We start from the raw sequence: 17,357 nt of genomic DNA on the forward strand, positions 1-17,357 counted from the left end.
CTCATAGATCCAGAGTTGTACTCTAGTGTTGGGTGTGTATCAATATATTCAAGAAAGAATATGTCTATATGCAGTATTTATAACAAGTATATGTTCTTGTGCATGCTTACACTTCATGCAGCCATGGCAGTGCACAGCAGTGATACATCTCAACATTTTCAAATTTTTTGTCTTGAGGGTTGAAAGGATTTAGCAGGGAGAGCTTGCAGTCCATTGCAGCTTGTTCTCTCATTAGCCCCTCAGACCAGGTACAGGCAGTGAGCCTCTTACCTTTGAACTGCACTTGTTAAAATGCCAGACGGACGTCAATTAATATCTCCCAAAAGGCAGAGGTTAAAGGCGCGGTTAGCCACCTTTGGAGTGAGTTTCATTAAGCGCTGTGTCTCTAATTAGCTGCCACTCATCAGATGCTCGCCGTCTTTAAATCCAAGTCCGTAAAGAGATATCCGCAGGTCACGTAACATCACAGGCAGGGCGTCTGACGGGCCACGACTCAGACTGAGGTGTCTGTGTGTCTGCAAGCAGTGCTGGAAGAACTACTCAGTGAAACCTTCCTGTTCTACACTGGATTTCAACCCCGGTCTCCCATGGGCAAATTGGGAAAACTGCTGAAATCTACCACTGAGCTAACAGAGCCTTCCTGCTGGCTCAAGATGAGGAATAGATTATTTACCTTCAGGTCAGAATCTGTGTCAAACCAGAAGCAGGATTGTGTCAAAGGTCGTGTCTAACGTCGACACAGGATCGAAATGTCTCAGTAGCAGAGTAGCTAGGATCGACGACCAAATACAACCACCTACTCCACCATACCGATTGGACAAAATATAAGCCTGACAACAGGTTCTGAATGGCAAGACATTCTTGTCTGTCTGTCTGTCTGTCTGTCTGTCTGTCTGTCTGTGTACAGCAATAACAGCTGCAACTGATTGCAACGCAAAGCAACTGATTACACTAATTTAAGAGGGAGAGAGATTTGCAATATTTTCAACACTCACTGGGTATACAATACATTTGTCAGTTTCAAAATATTGTCTGTGAATGACGAAGAAGCCTCTAGGCTATGAATTAAATTTATGACATTTATTTTAAGTACTTATTTAAATTCCTTGTCGTATCCCTGTATGTCTCTTTCACTATCTCTCTCTCTCTCTCTCTCTCTCTCTCTCTCTCTCTCTCTCTCTCTCTCTCTCTCTCTCTCTTCCTCTCTCTCTCTCTCTCTCTTCTCTCTCTCTCTCTTCTCTCTCTCTCTCTCTCTCTCCTCTCTCTCTCTCTCTCTCTCCTCTCTCTCTCACTCTCTCTCTCCTCTCTCTCTCTCTCTCTCTCTCTCTCTCTCTCATCTCTCCTCTCTCTCTCTCTCCTTCTCTCTCTCTCTCTCTCTCTCTCTCTCTCTCTGTGAACTGTACACAAAGGGTAAGAGCCCTCGGCCATGTTTCAGCACGACCTAGAGTTTACCTTGAATACAAACAGGCCTCTCCACCAAGGCTGCAATACTATACAGATACCTTCATTTCCTTCTCCTATCCTTTGGGAATCGGGGGAGAAGCAGATAACGGAAATTGCGGAAATCAATGTGACTGCAAAAAAACAAACTAATCAAATACAGTACTTGTAGGACCGTTCAAAATGATTCTCAAAGAGAAAAGAGGCTTTACAATTATGTGATCATACTAATGTAATTGTAATACTAGTGTATAGACTACTGATACTGTATATTGGGTTGGGTATCGATTTATAGTTATTGAGGGTCGTTGGAATCTAGGTTCAGTCACTCCAAGATTATTATCCTTCAATGTTAAATTGTTCTGGGACACATTATTCTATGTGTTTGATTTTGTCCTATCTTATCACAGTTCATTGTACTGTAAATAATGCATTGTCAAAGATCTGTGGAGGTAGATCTGTGGAGTAAATAATGCAAAAGAGCGATTGTGGAGTGGTGGACACGCCGTTCAACCTCAAATCTGCATGTACTTTTAATTAAAAAGAAACCCGCTGAAGGAAACAGAGCTACACAAGTCGCAAGACTCGCAACACAGACCCAGAACATCTCCGTTGAATATGAGGATTAAGCCGGCAACACTGCCTTGTACCAATTTTAACCTCGAATGCTTCTACATTAGAGATTGTTGTTGTTTTTCCACTTATTTAAACATTCCGATAACAATAGGTTGATGTAACTGTGTGTGATAAAGAATGAATGGCACGTGACAAAATAGTGTGTGCTATGTTTTGAGACGTAAATTGACCCAGTCATGTGCTCGTTGTGTGAAATAACTAGGTTGTACAGAATGATGTGCCATTGCTCTCTGGTGGAAAGCTTGTACTGTAGTAGGTCCAAAACTTTCTTTTCAGGAAATGGAAAACGATAACACTTACTTCAATGGATGTAGTTATTTAGTCAAAAGCTCTTGTTAATGCTTTTACATTGGTTAAATATGTATTAAACCCACAGACAGACACATCCACTTAAAATCTCCAAACTGATAGAGCTCTCTCCCTTGCAGCTATCTTTTGATACACTCTTAAGCATATTCACGAAGAAACCTAAAAACATCTTCAGAGCTACTGTACATCAGCACATCAGACAGCAGGCCAGACTATGGGAGAGACTAATTGCCTAAATTATATTCCATAGCCATAGTACAATACGTTGTTGGCTTGAAAATCTATTATTTTCGGGCAAGCGACACCAACTATTATTGATGGGATTCTTTCAGTGGGGAACTGTATCGCTAAATACAAAGTATTGGCCAGCGACAAAATAAAATTAACCAGGTGCTAAAAGTAATAAAGAAAAGTAGGCTGCTGCTTCAAAGATCAGTGGGACTGGAATACTAAATACAAGGCGGCAATCTGAGCACTCAAAAAGTTATAAATGAAAAATGAGGAGAGGGTGGATAAAATAGATGGCTTGGCTTCTTTTAACTTTTATAAATAAAGTTTAATTTTATCCACCCTCTCCTAATTTTTAACTTTTTGAGTGCTCGGATTGCCGCCTTGTCTTTGATAAAATCTCACACCATGTATGTATAGAACAATGTAACCAAAGTTCTCACATGTCATATACAGTAACCTAGTGCTAGTTGTAGCACACTACATTTAGCCAATAAGCCTACGGTAGCCCGAATTTCCCCAAACAATGATATGTTAGTTACACTGTAACTAACATATCATTGTTTGTGGAAATTATCATTATATTATGTAGGCTACAATGCCTACTGTAACTGTTACAGTATGCATTGTAGCCTACATAATATAATGATAATTGAATACTTAAAATGTCCTTTGGATATTCTATAATGTTTAAATAGAATCATAGAACTAACCATCTGACAGTTGAAAACACATCAAATCAAGACATCATCCATGTTGAGAGAGACTCACCCCTACTCCGTCCTCCTGCCGGTGTTGTTTCCAGGCCCGGCCCGTATCACTGTAGAGCAGCAGGAAGCTGCTGACCCAGTCCGAGCTGTCGTAGCGCCCCTGTGTGGCCACAGCCGTCACCTCCAACCTGTCCCCGAGGTCCAGCTGCAGCCAGGGCTGAGTGTCTGTGACCAGGGGAGACCAGCCGCCCGCTCCTAGAGAAAGGAGAGCGAGAGAGGGAGAGAGGGAGAGAGAGAGAGAGAGAGAGAGAGGGAGAGAGGGAGAAAGAGAGAAAGAGAAACAGATAAGAGAGAAAGAGATCCTTTTTAGCATTCAGTCGATGAACGGTGTATTGTTGTGGTTTATGCACAGCCTTGCTCCAGCTATGGGGGGGGGGGTAGCTTTGCAAGGAGATGATGAACTCCTGCATTGACGCCTGCGTTGGGAATAGTCTGTGATATTCTGCTCTGTTTGTATATAGAGGAAAGTGCACTGGCTGAGGTGAAGGAGAAGGATGCGCGTGTGTGTGTCTGTATTTATGGTGGATTTTTTTGTGTGTGGAATGTCTAACTATCCTTTGGCAAAAACAAAAGTCAGGTATGTGAAGAACAACCTCCCCCCCCGCACCACCACTACCACCACCACCAAAAAGCAAACAAAACAAAACAAAACAGTCCGTCAGTGCAGCAACTCAAGATGCACTGGCCATATTTCTTCTGCTACCGGTATTATGCATGCCGGGTGTAACACACAGCCCTCAACAACGGGCGAGGGGTGCACTGCACTGTATGCAATGTGACGGCACTATGTACAATTAGTTGTAGACAAAATTGTTCGAAAAGGAGTAGGGAGAAGTAAAATACTTATATAACCCTACCCCTTTATTACTAGTATTTCAGCATCATCGCTCAATCAATTTTATGAATGCCATTTTGAGAATAATTTTTTCCACCCTATAAGCCTAGAGCCAGAAATAGCCGATCTACAGTGAGCTTGTAGATCAGCTATTTTCGGTGCATGTTACTGGCACACAACTCAAATCCAACACTAATACCTAAACCTGACCTCTAAATGCCAAATTCTATAAAACCAACGTTTCCCTTGTATGGAGACTGTGGACCAGGGAAATGATACTCATCATCACAATAAGCATGTTTCCATAAAGCCGTGTTTTTTTTTTCTCTTGCGAATAAAATCCTGAATGGAAACACCTCAAAATGTCTTCTTTTTTTCCCCGCAAAAACACTTTTGCATTTGCAGGGGGTGGACTTTTGGGCTATTTCGAAAAAGTGAAATGCTCAAATGGGGTATGGAAACACTTGCGCAAAAGTTCTTTAAATTAGAAAGCATTGAATATATCGCTTTTGAACAGTTGGAAAACCAAATTAAAAAACAGTCACACAACTGTTTTGCAGCTGCAATTAATCAATCGATTTATAAACGTCCGTTAAACTGTTAGCCGAGAGAGCACGCACAAAGCGCATCAATCAATGGTGTGAATTGCGTGATCGTGGCATAAATAGGCATAAATGTTCATTATTTCATGAACTTATTTTATATCTCCCATATGAGTCGCATTATATCAGTGGATGGAAACGACCGACAATGCACTTTTCTTTTTCGACTTAATGAACATACGCTTCCGATTTTGGCAAACAAAGGCTTAATGGAAAAGCACCTAGTGTTCTGCTTCCCAAATTCTACTACTCTTGTGGGGACATTTTGGTCATCACAATATTAGTAATACAGGTAGACACACACACACACGCACCCACGCACGCACACACACACGCACGCACACATGCAGCTATCAAGCAGAAGAAACAGGTCAGCTCTGGCAGAAAGGTTCATCACTCAGTTAGCTGTGGAGTGCATGGGGGAAACAACACCATGGGAGAGAGATGAGAGCAGAATATCAAACCTGGAGTCTCCGTCACAGAGAGGGGGATTGTACCGTTTGCTACAAGCGTTATGTTATGGCCATGGCTAAAAAGAATGTGAGGTCATTCCGGACTGTTTTCTTTGTCTCATGTTAGACTAATGTTTACCTTTTTCCCCGCAATCACCTTTTCGTCTTCAGGCATGTGTGTCTAATAGGGCTGGCCGATTTAATGACTTCAAATCAATGTTACCATTATTTCCAACTTTTGCCTCGATTACTATTAGTGAGCGATTATTGAAAATAGGTAGATCCACAAGCTGAAAAAGCGCTGCATCCTGACGAGTTCTAACAACTACTTCTAATACAGGGTCAAGTGACAAGTCAAGCCAAGTAATGATCACATCATGGAGGAATCTGGCTATTATATCATTACTCCTGTCTGGCCTGCCTGAGAAACACTCACCATCACCATCAGAACCTTAAAGCATGTAACGTGACTCTGGCACAAGCTCAACGCCTTGCCCATGACGACAGAACCCAGATGGAGAGACCTGGTGGCTATGGTTGGCCCTGAAGTGCAAGAGGACTAAGTACCGGTAACTTGCTAAGTAAGTAAGTATACTACAGTACTTACCATCTCTCCTGTTGAGTTTGGCGTAGTAAGGAGCATTGCGGACAGAGGATTGAGAGGAGCTCTGGAAGGAGGTTTGGGGCAGCGCAGGTACAAGAGGACCGTTGCAGTCTGTATAAAACAAAAACATCTAAATGTGAGTATTCAGAGTGCAGAATGATGCAAGAGCATGAGAGACTCCATCAAACATGTATTTAGCTTTTTATAAAAGCACATTTAAACAACATACACAAAGCAGGCTGCTGGGCCAAAAGTGGTGTAGCTATAGAAAATTAATATATAACTAACAGACAGGCAGGCAGACAGATTATTACGCTAACTCATTACAGTTGTTAATGCGATCTGTACGTGTGAGTGCCCCCCGTGTGTCATGCCAACCCAGAGACTGATGTGAAATACATTCCTCCTATAGACGCTGATGGATGGGGTTGCACCGGGTGTCAAACATGCACTCGTTGGGCCGGAGAAAACAAATGATAGAAAAATGCACCCTTCAAGTCCGTGGAATGCTTTGCCTGAAAATACATCTTTGCCTAAAAGTGCTGCGCTGAACCGCGCCACAGAGTTTTAAAGCAGGTATTGTGAAAATAGCTGGTGGTGCTCCCTCACTTATCCACATCACAAATCTCTGCAACAGTCCATTAACTCAGGCAGTGACCCTCAAAAGGAGGACAGAAGGACCTGCAGTTCCTTCTCTCTGTGTGTGTGTGTGTGTGTGTGTGTGTGTGTGTGTGTGTGTGTGTGTGTGTGTGTGTGTGTGTGTGTGTGTGTGTGTGTGTGTGTGTGTGTGTGTGTGTGTGTGTGTGTGTGTGTGTGTGTGTGTGTGCCTGTGTGCACACGTGTGTATTTATATCGTCGCTGTCGGGCAGAAACCTTGTATATTCAAAACTGTTATTTCCTTGACAGGAAATTGACAAAACACATGCAGTTCAAATGGTTCAAACGTTATTTAGTCACTCACAAGCTCTTGTTAATACTTTTCATTGGTTCAATAATTATGTAAACACAAACACACTTTCCCTTTCAGGTTCATTGCCTTTCCAATATAGCAAAAACAAAAATTGTTACACTGTAGTTAGGATATTATAAAGTAGGGCAAAGAAAACCTTTACGAGTTGAAATATGGAGATTACAAGGTTTCTATAGACAGTAACTATATGTGTCTGTGTGTCTGTGTGCATGCCTGCGTGCATGCACTTCTGTACGTGAATATATGCAAGTGTGTGTTTTTTATAATCCAGGCGTGTGAGATTAGAGTAGTTCCAGCATGCAGGAGGAGATTACCAGGCCAGTGATGTAAACCTGCCAGTCTCATCTGGCACTGATTCAGCCCTGCCTATACATTAGGAGGTACATTAAAGAGCACTAGGCACTCAACCCTGCAGTAAATTGAGTCAAGTATAGATACTCCTGGTCAAATGTTACTCAACTACAACTAAAGTGAAAGCTGCTCTCTCAAATGTGTACTTGAAGATGTACTTGTACTAGTTGACATGGCCTGCTTGTTTTAAAAAATGTGCTCTTATATTCAAAAGTCCAACTCAACTACTATTGCTGTACTGAAATTACATTCAAATACATTTAAAAGATTGAAAGAAGAATGAAATATGCAGATATGCAAGCATCCAATGCAAAAAAAACCTCAAATAAAGCACAGATAGCCTAATCAAAACATGTGCAGTAGTCAAGTAAATCATGTACTTCATTACTGTCCACCACCATGCGAAGCACTGAGCAGTGAGTTTGAGTGTTTGAGTGCATCCTCGCCTGACTTCCACCAGTGTGCACAACAACTCTCCCCAGCTGGCTGGGCTGCGGTGAACAGAGGAGCCTCTCTGAAGCATGTGCTTCTCGGGTACATAATGAAACCTGGCACTGGCTTGATTACAATTATCCCACTACCTTGTCCATGAGTGTGCAACTCCATTCCTCTCAGTGCAAGAGGCGGGCATTTTTGACTTGGACGGAATCCACTCCCAAAGTCCGAGTTATTCTGGGCACATCTGCAGTGAAGATTGGCCGTTCATCTACTAAACAGCAGACGAGGCTGGAAGATGACAGTGTAAGCTTGTTTACTGTACTGTGCACGGGTCTTTAAGGGCCTCCCTCCGAATTTCAGGCTGACCCGATTCGACTACTCTCAGATCGTTTGCCAGGAGCTTTTTTTCTAATGCCGATTTGAAGTGTGACTAAAATGGATCAAGCTGTTTTTTTCAAGGTCCAAATTATGGCTAAGCGGCAGCGCAGTCACAGATGCTCATCACTGGGAGAAAAAAAGGCAGACACTGGCATGCTTACTTATCAGTGAATTATGTACTGTACCGCATAACTTTTAGCTATTGCTATTAAACAAGCATAACACATCTGTCGTATTGCCATACAATCCAACCAGAGTTTTTTTAGTATTCCCCCAACGACTTCTTCACTCGTTCGTTCCTTAACTTCCATTTCTGCTTTTATCTGTGCATCTCTCATATCTTGCACAAACAGTGGGCTCACTTAAGATCTTACACTTTCTTGGATGAGACTCTACGCCTTTGATTGGTACAGCCAGCTCCCAAAGGAGGCTGCAGCTATAGCCATCACATAAATGTCAGGTCATAGTCCTTCACCCTTGTAAAACACCCCAAAAGCCTTGTCTGGCCAATATCTATTTTCATTCCCTTTGAGATTTTACACCAATACATGTGTCAAACGAGACTTTGATGGCCAGGAAAGAGGGTTGGAAAAACAAACCTATAACATTTTTATGACGCAATACATGTTCCCAGGGTCTGACATGTAGGCTATAACTCTACTGCCTTCAGTGCCTTGTGAATGCAAAGACAATTTCTCCTTGTGTGCAAAATTGTGCATCTTATAAACAGTGTTGTTGTTTACAGCCTTCATCCTCCTGCTCGATGGCGAGCCAAATGCCCGCCTGTCAATCAGGAAGACTTACGGATGGAGAATGATTTGCCTGCTAAAGCTGCGCTGCTCTCTGCACGTTGCCTCCCCTGGCCTGTGGGATAATTGAAAATCCTCTGAAGCTATGAATGCAATGGTGCCACTGTGCACTCTCTATGCAAAGTGTGCGGCTCCGATATTATAGTAATGTGTGTGCCCGTCAAGCTCAAGCACTCATGAGGACACATGTATGTACAGTATTATGCGGTATGTGCATGGAGTCATGCAGACACACGAAACAAGCATTAAGGCTGTCATTTGCATTCCCTTAAAAAACACATAAATTGTTATGTAAGGAAAGCGGAAAGACAGGTGTGGAAACAAGATATCAGTGAATTCAGTGTCCCAAGATGATGTTTCTCATGTTTTTAACACCTTATAGTTCTGCAGTGTGAAAATGCAACGGATGAGTCCTGTTGACGCATCCCAGGCTGGCATCACACCACCAGAGGTTATCAGTGATTGTGTTTGGGATAAAAATAATAGATGCCACCACTCCCCTTCGCCCCGTCCCCAAGGAGCGCCAACGTGCACTGATGCTTGACAAGATGGATGACTGCAAACACATTTAGATTTGGAGTGTGAGCACTCAATCTCCACTTTGGCCCATAAGTACATCAATTAATAATGTGCTCCGTGAAGAACATCGTCATGTCAAAGCATGCATGCATTATACTAGACTACTAGAGGACTTCAAATTAAAGGCATTGGGTGTGTGGAACTCAGTTGAGGGAGATGCGGTATATATAAATGTCCTATCAAGGACTTCCATGTGGCTTCACTTCACTTTGAAGTAATTCAACGATAAGACAATATCACTGTGAAAACAACCTTTGGGAACAGTTAGTGCACCTTAACAAGGGCTGTTAAGAATTATGAATGCTAACCATACGTTCCTTATTTGAGTTACATAACCATGGTATTTCACGATTGGCAGCTTCTCCACTCATTAGCAAGCTTATACCCTAATCCGAGTGCACAAAACAAATGCCTCAATTATCCCTACAAACTGCCTTTTGTGCACGCTGCGGGACAGATATTTTTTGTTCTTGTTGAAAGGGGCCCCAGCGCACCTGAAGACGGAGCTGAGTGTTTGAGATCCAGAGCTGTTTATGAAGCCTAAATCAAATAAACAAGGCTCACTAGATATAAGGATAAATAAATGCTTGGTTCTCCTCTCTAATATTGACTCTGAGAATGCAGCGAAAATTGGTTAAAACTGGAAAAATGGTTAAAACAAAAATTATTATAGTTATTGCTAAAAAAGTTAATAGAAAATAGCAATCATTGGTATATTTTGACAGCAGGGGTCTCTCAGTATTTCCAGCTCGTTAGTAAACAGAAGATAGATTTTCAAGTGCACTGGGTTGCAAATTTCATCCAATGAGGAGAGAAACCCCACATCGTTTATCAGCTCTAGTTCCATTTTAAAAAAAAATTGCTAATTTATTTGTTTCATCACTTCTAATTTAGCTTTTTTTTCCTGTGGTGAGTTAAATGGTAAATGGTGCATTTATATAGCGCCTTCATCAAAAGTGCATTACATCTACCCATCCACGCACACATTCACACAGACAGCGGAGGAAACCATGCAAGGCACCAAGGAAGCAATTTGGGGTTCAGTGTCTTGCTCAACTACACTTTGTCACTAACGTGAGAGCCAACTCTACCTACTTGTGAACCACTGCCGCCCCAATCCAATCTCTCTCCTGATTTGATCAAATTGGTATTCCAACCTGAAAATAAAGTTTCTGTTTAATAAAGAGCCAGAGAGACATGGAGACCCCTGTTACTGAACAAACACTCTAACAATGATTATACTATCAGAATACTGTAAATAGAGCTATTTAACACTTAATTTAACAAAGAAACATCATACTACTTTATTAATCAGTATATTACAACCAAGAAGTGGTGTTAAAGCTTTCGGAAGCGTTAACACCCTCTGTGTTAACGGTGTGGAATCACACAGAGTACAAACAAAAGAGTACAGTGCGCAAGTCCCAAACAGAATGTCACATGTGTGCAGTCACAGTGTGGGATAGTTTGGTTTTCCGTCTAACCCTCTAAGACCCAGCGTTGCTTTTTAGCAACAATTTTATTTTAATTAATTACAATTTTTTCTTTTTTTTCTGTTCTTTTTTCACCTAAACGTCATCAGTGATGTTCATTGCAATGCCATTTCAATGCCATTGGTCATGATATTTGCATATAATTACCCCCCACAGAGGCTGAAATTCACACAAATTAAAAATGTCTGGACTCTGTGCGATTTAGATTTTTTTTTTTATTAACCTAAGACTTTTGACCTTTACCCTAATAAAAGTAGGTACAATAATTGTAATACATGTTTTTTGTGATCATTAGAATGTCTAGAACATGTTTTATTCATTATTGTGAAAGATATCCCCCAAATGTAAATTATTAATTTATATAATTATTATATAATTATTATAAATTTCATCAAACTTTATTTTTTTATTTTACTTTTCTTTTTTCTTTCTTTAGTCTTAGTCCTAGTAGTACAAATTAGTAGTAAGGTTGAAATCTATTTTTTGAAAGTAGAAATGAATGCGGGTGTTAGAGGGCTAAGGGCGGCGGTGGCTCAGGGGTAGAGTGGATGGATGGCAACCACAAGGTTACCAGTTCGAACCCGGGCTCCCCCAGAGTTTGTGTTGAAATGTTCTTGAGCAAGACACTGAACCCCTAATTACTCCTGATGTGCTGGTTGGTGCCTTGCATGGTTTCCGCCGCCATCGGTGTATGAATGTGTGTGTGAATGGGTGAATGTAATGCATAATCTATGTAAAGAGCCTTGGATAAAGGCGCTATATAAATGCATCATTTGTGATTGTCGCCGGCACAGGTAAGAAATCTCTGACACTACTGTGCTTTCCTAAGACACGGCGAAGACCAGGGGTACATTCTTTAGTTCCGACATACTATTGATCCGAAACCTCAATCATTAACCTAACCATAACCGCAAGCACGGGAGCAGCACATGTCGGACCATCGCATTTTCGCATCGCATCGCATGTCCCCGCGCTTCGGACCTTTGGTGTGTCGGATCTTCGTGCGCACCCCGAAGACCAGCACGTCTTCACTGAACAAACACTTTATCCAACCCTTCCTTTTTCTCTCCGCTGTGTCCGACAGTCAGAGACTATGAGGCGGGGGGACGCTCCTATTGTGAGCCTCACTACAGTACACAAACTATTTACCCTATCCGCTACTACATGTGAAGGGCACAATAATGGGTTTAAAAACACAGCTGCTGAAACATGAAGTGGAGGCCGTCAAATCCCGCAATTTCCTTCTTCACATTGCTGCCGCAACGCAAAGTAGAGTTGAGCCGCCCGTGAAATCTAGTGTCATACAATCCAATTGTCCACACATGGCTCATTTAGAAACATTCTGAATTAAGTGGTTAAATAAAATACATTTCAGTTATAGGACATATTTAACTTTGATCAAATGTACGTTTTTCAAATAGATTAGACCACAGTCTTTTGACAAAATATGAGTCAAAACGTCGGTAATCTGTGGTCTCTGGGACTCCTAAACAACTGGCATCGGTCGGGCTCTAGTGTCAACAATATCATAGGGTGTGCAATGATACTGTGCAGTAACAGGATGGCTCCAGACCTCCAGGTGGTATTGACAAGGCCCTCATACGATACCTAGCATGGATTAATAGACTATAGGGCTGGGCCAGCTGCTCTGACAATGTGGCGGTACCTCAAGTCGCGCTATGGTATCGGTTGACAATTAGTCCCAGACGCAGGCTGAATTCGAGGAAGTTCAGGTCAATACAAGTGATTGAGAAACACTGCCTGGCTACTGTAGCACTTCATTTCCAACAAGACCTCCAATAGAGGGGACTGGATAAACACAGCCCAGAGACTCAGCGTCCGGCATCCAACTGAGAGGCCAGATTTATTCGCTACAGTCCATGCTGTCCAACGAAACCAAAGAGCAGTAACTGAGAAACATCAAGTTAATCTCCCGTTACACCAAAAGCATGCTTCGCCCCCATACATTAAATATATTGTCTCTGTCGGATGGAAACTGTGTTAAAATGAAAATAAACTATCTACAAGCCCACAACATTATTGTGGAGGTTGCAGATTGACCTTTGCGTGACATTATTGTATGATGAAGTAAGGCATTCATTTATGAAAATATGCAGATATGAGGTTTCTGCACGACGGCAGCAGCTTTTTGGTATGGATATAATTTGGTTGAAAATCTAAATTCCAGTCATGACCAGACACTTCACACACTACTGTAGGAATAATTTACGTGAATGGTTGAGGGGTTATTATCTGGCTGTCAGGGCCAACTCAGTGCTCTTTGGCTGACAGGGTTATATAGGCAGGAGTTTTAAAAGAATACAAATGCCCTTACAGGTATAAGAACTGTGATTTATCGAAGCAAATGACCAAATGACCTACAGTCCAGAGTCATCACCAGGGAAATCGATGCACAGTACCCTGTTGTGTAATGAATGCTGTCTGTTCGCACCAACTGGCAGCCCATTCCGGGCAATTCGTCTGCCGAGAAAATAATGTTTCCACCTTCAGTTGTGCTGTTTTGGTGAAACGCAATTTTGGTTTGATTGTAGAGCTAATTTGTATTCAAATGTTCTTTGTTACCAGCTTACTGTATTTGTCTCACAGCACTGAGATAGCCTGGCGGTGAACCTGTCATTAAGCCAGTGTTGTCCACAGAGAACTCATGAGGTTAGAAGCAGATTAGCCTCCTCTAAATATGAGACTGGGAGGACAGAGAGAGAAAGAGAAAGAATCCCATTGGCAGCAAATCACAGATTAAGCTCCAGCATTCCAGCAGCCCCAGATGGTGCCTTGGATATGGCCGTCCCCTCGGCCGTCCGTGGAAAATGTCACGCGAGCCACTCATATTTAAATACATACAGCGTCAAAGCCACTACTGGCTGCAGTACAATAAACAGTAACTCTACAGATCTTTAGTGGGTGGCCTCCATTCTATCGGGAGATAATGACTGGTCTGGGATTGTTGCAACAGGTTGAATGAGCTGCTGCAGCTGCACAGAGAAGAGTGATAGATGTGTTGGCAAGAGGACTAAATGTCCTCTAGGACCAGACCTAATGTTGAATGGTAAATCATTTTGGTCATTTACTGTACATCCAGGCTGCTAATACACAGTAAAAACATCCTCCAGTGTTAATTCAACCGAAGCGTACGAATGGAACAAAATGTACCTGTAAGGATTTTCACTGTGTGCCTATTTGCTTTAATCAAACAAAGGTATGTTTGAGAGAACAAACATTGATCTTTGAAAATGGCATTACATTGCCACGTTACGCAATTACAGGTCTGGTGGAGGTGGATGTTCCCTCCACAATTTGTCTATTTTTGTGCACCAAATGTGTGAAAACAAAAAATACATTTATCTTGCTGTTTTTCATCACACACATGCAAGCTCTTGCTGCATATTGGTCTTGTCTTATTGGCACAGTCAATAGAAAGTGGGTGTTTGTGTAATCCGTTAAAACCCGTTGCCAGAAACACCAGAAATAAATAGAGGATGAAACTTACGGACTATACTGCTATTTGAAGCATATTCATTGCACTCAATAGATCCGGAATGGGTACAGCATTAGTGTGTGAGCAATGCAATTGGAAATGGGGAGGCCTCCACTGGCGCCACATTCATCAAAATAGATTTTTTCTATCCCAAGAGACCAAGTAGAAATTATTGCTCTAAATAGCCTTATATCATGTATCCAACCATCATATTTTTTTTCTCCCTTCTCTAGCTCTGTGTTGTTGTTTATGATTACAAGTGTGTTCAGCATTATAGAAGCCTCTGACAGAACTATTAGGTAATTAACATTCCATCTTCCCTACCGTAGTATTCCAAACATCAGAAGTCTGATATCACATTTCGCTACATTGTAAGCATTTAGCAACGTCACTATCCATAACACCTGGGGAACTGCAAGCAGCCAAAACAGAACAAAGAAACAACAAAAGATGACAGTGAACGTGAATAAATATCTCTGTGGTGTCACTTGTAATATCCGTGTATCATTCATTCAGTGGCAAGGCGTTTGGCAGTGGGAGGATTTCTCACATCAGCCATCACAGAGCCATCATTCAGGGAGCCTGCATGTGAGGCTGCATTAGATATGTCTTTAACCCCAGAATAGTTGCACCGTGGGAGATCTGAAACTGTGATTTCAAAGTTTATCTCTTCCTTTGTCAAAGTGACAAATGTTAGGGGGCCATCTGGGTTTCGGCACCCAAAACTATATTAGCACATCGCTTAAGCGAGTGGGGTTTGCCAGCCACAGCTTGTCCAATCAAATAACTCTAAAGCAATCAACACCTTGGGACCCCTTGTGGTCCCCCCCCCCCCCCCCCCCCCCCCCCCCCCATCGCTATGGAGAGGTTGCGGAACACACTTCCCAGATGTCAAAGACAAGAGAGGAGAGGGTGACTGAAACATCTGTTGTCTGCACTCAAGAATGAGAAGGAAGCAAAAAAAACTAAACTAAGAAAACAAACAAACATGAGAGCGATGAACCTGTGACTCATTCAATTAATGCTGCAGTAATTGAAGTCTTTTGGGAGCGTGTTGTGATCTGCTTGAATGAGACCGGAACAAGAAAGAGAGAAAATCGATCGCAATCAGCATGACTATTGGTGCTGCGCTGGCTGTGATTTATTTGTGGTTGTGGCTGTCCCCTCATCATGACCGGTGCCCTTCTTGGATAACAACGACTAGTCTCACCAGAAAGACTCTTTGTCCAATGCAAAAGTGTCTATATGACACCTATATCTAGTACATGTACAGTATGGGCTGGACAATAAAACTGAAACTATATTGAAACCGATATTTAACCAATGTATAACTGGATAAACGAGAAGCGATACATTTGAATTTTTTGAATATATATATATATATATATTTTTTTTTAAATAAACAAAATCGATTAGTCTGATTAACCACGTAATCCTGCATGTACTATACTTTGTTGTACAGTGGTGGCATACAACAATAGCAGAAATAGATGATCTGCAAGCTCACAAGACATTGTGATGTGACGCATTGTCAGCATGTAGATCGGCTATATAATGTCATTGCTGAGACACAATGCCAGACAAATAAGCCATACTGTAACTGAAATGACCATACATTTACATTACATTGATGTAATGATAATCCCCTTTCCCCCCATTCATGACAGTAATTTCAAGCTTTGACAATACTCAGATATGGCAGTTCCTCTCTCACTGCCATGCAAGATGTCTATGAGAGCAGAATGCCTCCAGGTAATTGGACCCTACACATACATCTAGTCTGACTGCATGCGTTTTATCTTTGTGGAGAAGTGAGTGTTCAGTATGGCTATAGGGAGGAGGGGGACTGAGGGTGGGGGAGTGAATAACACGCAAGTACCATCATGCTGCGGTGTTCTGCCTCATTTATCTTTTGATAAATTCATCAGGCCTTTATGAATATATTATAGTATATACATATAGAGCAGTAGGAGTTCCTTCAGAGCCACAGAGTTACATTAATTAGCCGAGCGAATGTGAGTGATCACCGCAACAACCAACCCCCCCTCCCCTCCCCACGCGTGCGTGCCCTCCCCACGCGTGCACGCACGCACACGCACACGCACACACACACACACACACATACCTGCGATGAACAAAAGCATGCTGGGTGGTGGTGGATGGTGTGGAAGGAAGCCACTTTGATGCAAAGCTGAGTGCCTTCACCCGGTATAATCTGCTCTGAAATATCTGCTCACTGAGCTAATAGTGTTGCATGGAAATTTAAGTAAATAAAACAACGTACTCTGTGTGTCGTGGCCCCCCTCTGCACTCCCCACCCCCCAAGACAGATTAAAAGATATAAATGATGGATGCTCGGCAGAATCTACTAAAAAGTAGAGCAATATTCCACCCACAGAACCCTGGTGAAGAGTGTCATATCAGAGTCTGCCCTGGTAATGAAAGCCCCCGCTGTTTATAACCATAGGCAAGCTTGAAAGAAAGAAATCATACTTTCCTCTCCTGGCAGGAAGAAAAGTAACTTCACTTTGGCCTTAAATTATACGATTCAGCTGAAATATATGGAGAGCCCTATAATCCCCTGCAGTTTCAGAGTGCTGTTGTGAATAGCTGTGGCTCTGTCAATCATTTGGCCCTTAAAGGGCATGTTAATGTACTGTACGACATCAATGGCAGGCTCGCTGGAAGACCAAAAAAAACACATCAGCCGATCGCCGGCAGGGGACCAAAGCAGAGAAAATACCTCTTGTTGTGTCTTTGTAGAAGAAAGACTACTATACTGCACGCCGGGGCATATAGCACCGGCAGAGAGCAGGAGGAGGATGTGGCTGCCATTATCTGTGTCACCTGACACAAGGGCCACGAAAACTGGTCATGATGGATCCATATGCCCCCCTCCTTGTGTTTCTCAAAGGTAAATATGAGAACGGTTGTTTGCTTGTCCTCCAGGAGCATCTTTCCATTTCA

The 17,357-nt window shown here is 42.2% G+C and overlaps 1 protein-coding gene across 1 annotated transcript in view; it reads right to left on the reverse strand.

The window, feature by feature from the left end:
- The window catches only part of LOC310866965 (contactin-associated protein-like 5), a gene marked incomplete at both ends in the record, with an annotated part of 102,429 nt that overhangs the window by 82,793 nt on the left and 2,279 nt on the right, over positions 1-17,357 (reverse strand). Inside the window, 2 exons of the mRNA XM_083776759.1 lie at positions 3,385-3,578; positions 5,880-5,987. Of these exons, the coding sequence (XP_083632885.1) occupies positions 3,385-3,578; positions 5,880-5,987 (302 nt within the window). The remainder of the gene's footprint in view (positions 1-3,384; positions 3,579-5,879; positions 5,988-17,357) is intronic.

This window comes from Protomyctophum parallelum, assembly GCF_964188405.1.
Source record: "Protomyctophum parallelum genome assembly, chromosome: 11".
In the NCBI taxonomy this organism is placed as follows: domain Eukaryota; kingdom Metazoa; phylum Chordata; class Actinopteri; order Myctophiformes; family Myctophidae; genus Protomyctophum; species Protomyctophum parallelum.